The sequence below is a fragment of the Octopus bimaculoides genome, chromosome 4, assembly GCF_001194135.2.
Source record: "Octopus bimaculoides isolate UCB-OBI-ISO-001 chromosome 4, ASM119413v2, whole genome shotgun sequence".
NCBI lineage: Eukaryota > Metazoa > Mollusca > Cephalopoda > Octopoda > Octopodidae > Octopus > Octopus bimaculoides.
Window position 1 is genome coordinate 1,879,301 of NC_068984.1, and position 1,208 is coordinate 1,880,508.

General features: G+C 36.3%; 1 protein-coding gene across 3 annotated transcripts in view; it reads left to right on the plus strand.

The window, feature by feature from the left end:
- The window catches only part of LOC106869043 (LHFPL tetraspan subfamily member 3 protein), a 21,442-nt gene extending 20,243 nt beyond the window's left edge, over positions 1-1,199 (plus strand). For all 3 annotated transcript variants that reach the window (XM_014914551.2, XM_014914552.2, XM_052966855.1), the window contains exon 4: positions 800-1,199. In XM_014914551.2, the coding sequence (XP_014770037.1) occupies positions 800-927 (128 nt within the window). In that variant the 3' untranslated portion in view covers positions 928-1,199. The remainder of the gene's footprint in view (positions 1-799) is intronic.
- The last annotated feature ends 9 nt before the right edge of the window (positions 1,200-1,208 follow it).

A 1,208-nucleotide genomic window follows, 5' to 3' on the forward strand; every position in this document is an offset into this window, starting at 1 on the left:
TCTCTCTCTCTCTCTCTCTCTCTCTCTCTCTCTCTCTCTCTCTCTCTCTCTCTCTCTCTCTCTCTCTCTCTAGATGAGTGTATACAAGTGTGTGTCTGTTTTCGTAAGTATGCGTGAATGTGTGAGCATATATGTGTACATTGATGAGTGCTGTCTGTTTTTACGAGAAGAGATGCAACTCCCCTGCAGCGATCTCCAGTCTCCCATTTATAGGCTTATTTCAGTTGATTTTGTTGCCTATACGTACACTCGTTCTTCTGGATATAAACACACCAGCCAGCGTTTTCTGTTGCTACTGATTTCGTATACCAGTGCCCCCTACATAGCCGGACGGCATGAAGAAAACAAGCGATATAATAGGAGTTTCGAAACTGACAGAAGTCTTAATGTCCGGAGTTCACTCCCCACATATGTATTTATATATTTCATTTTTATTCTTGTTTTGCAAGATTCTTGATTTGAAATCATGTGTTGAAACAAATGTTGTTATATCTTGGGAGTGGTCATTGTGCAAATAAGATGCACGCAGTGGACGTATTCTACTTCTTTTTATTACTCTTCTTAAATTACTTAACAAAGTAATCAGTTATTTAAATGGCTGATTGATCTGTTTGACTAATTGATTGACTAATAATTATTAAAAGGAAGCGAAACAATACCAGCATTTGTGTTGTTATTAGCAAAATGATTCATCCCAAATACTACCTACCCAATATTGTAGCATAATATGTCTGCCCCAGTGAGGAATTCCAATATATATATATATTCATGTATTTCTCTTTTTATGACGTATTTACAGATCAACAGGATAACATCTCGAAAATTATGTCAGAACACGAACATGACGGCTTCTCGGAATATTCTCACAGGTCAGAGAAATCCAAGAGATCATTGCACAGTGCCAGGCCCGATCCTTACCATATGTGAAACGAATAATGGACTCTCAATTCTACCGATGGGAAATGGTTTTTCTTCTTTTTTGGTTTGATTTCCAGCAGAATCTTCATAAAACTAAGAACTATATGATGGTTACTGTTTTATAAATACATACATACATACATTTATAAATACATACATTTAGACACACACACATATGTACCTAATACTTTGTTATGTGTCCACACACACACACACACACACACACACACACACACACACACACACACATACATGTATATATATTAATGTGCAAATATAAACGTGTGTAT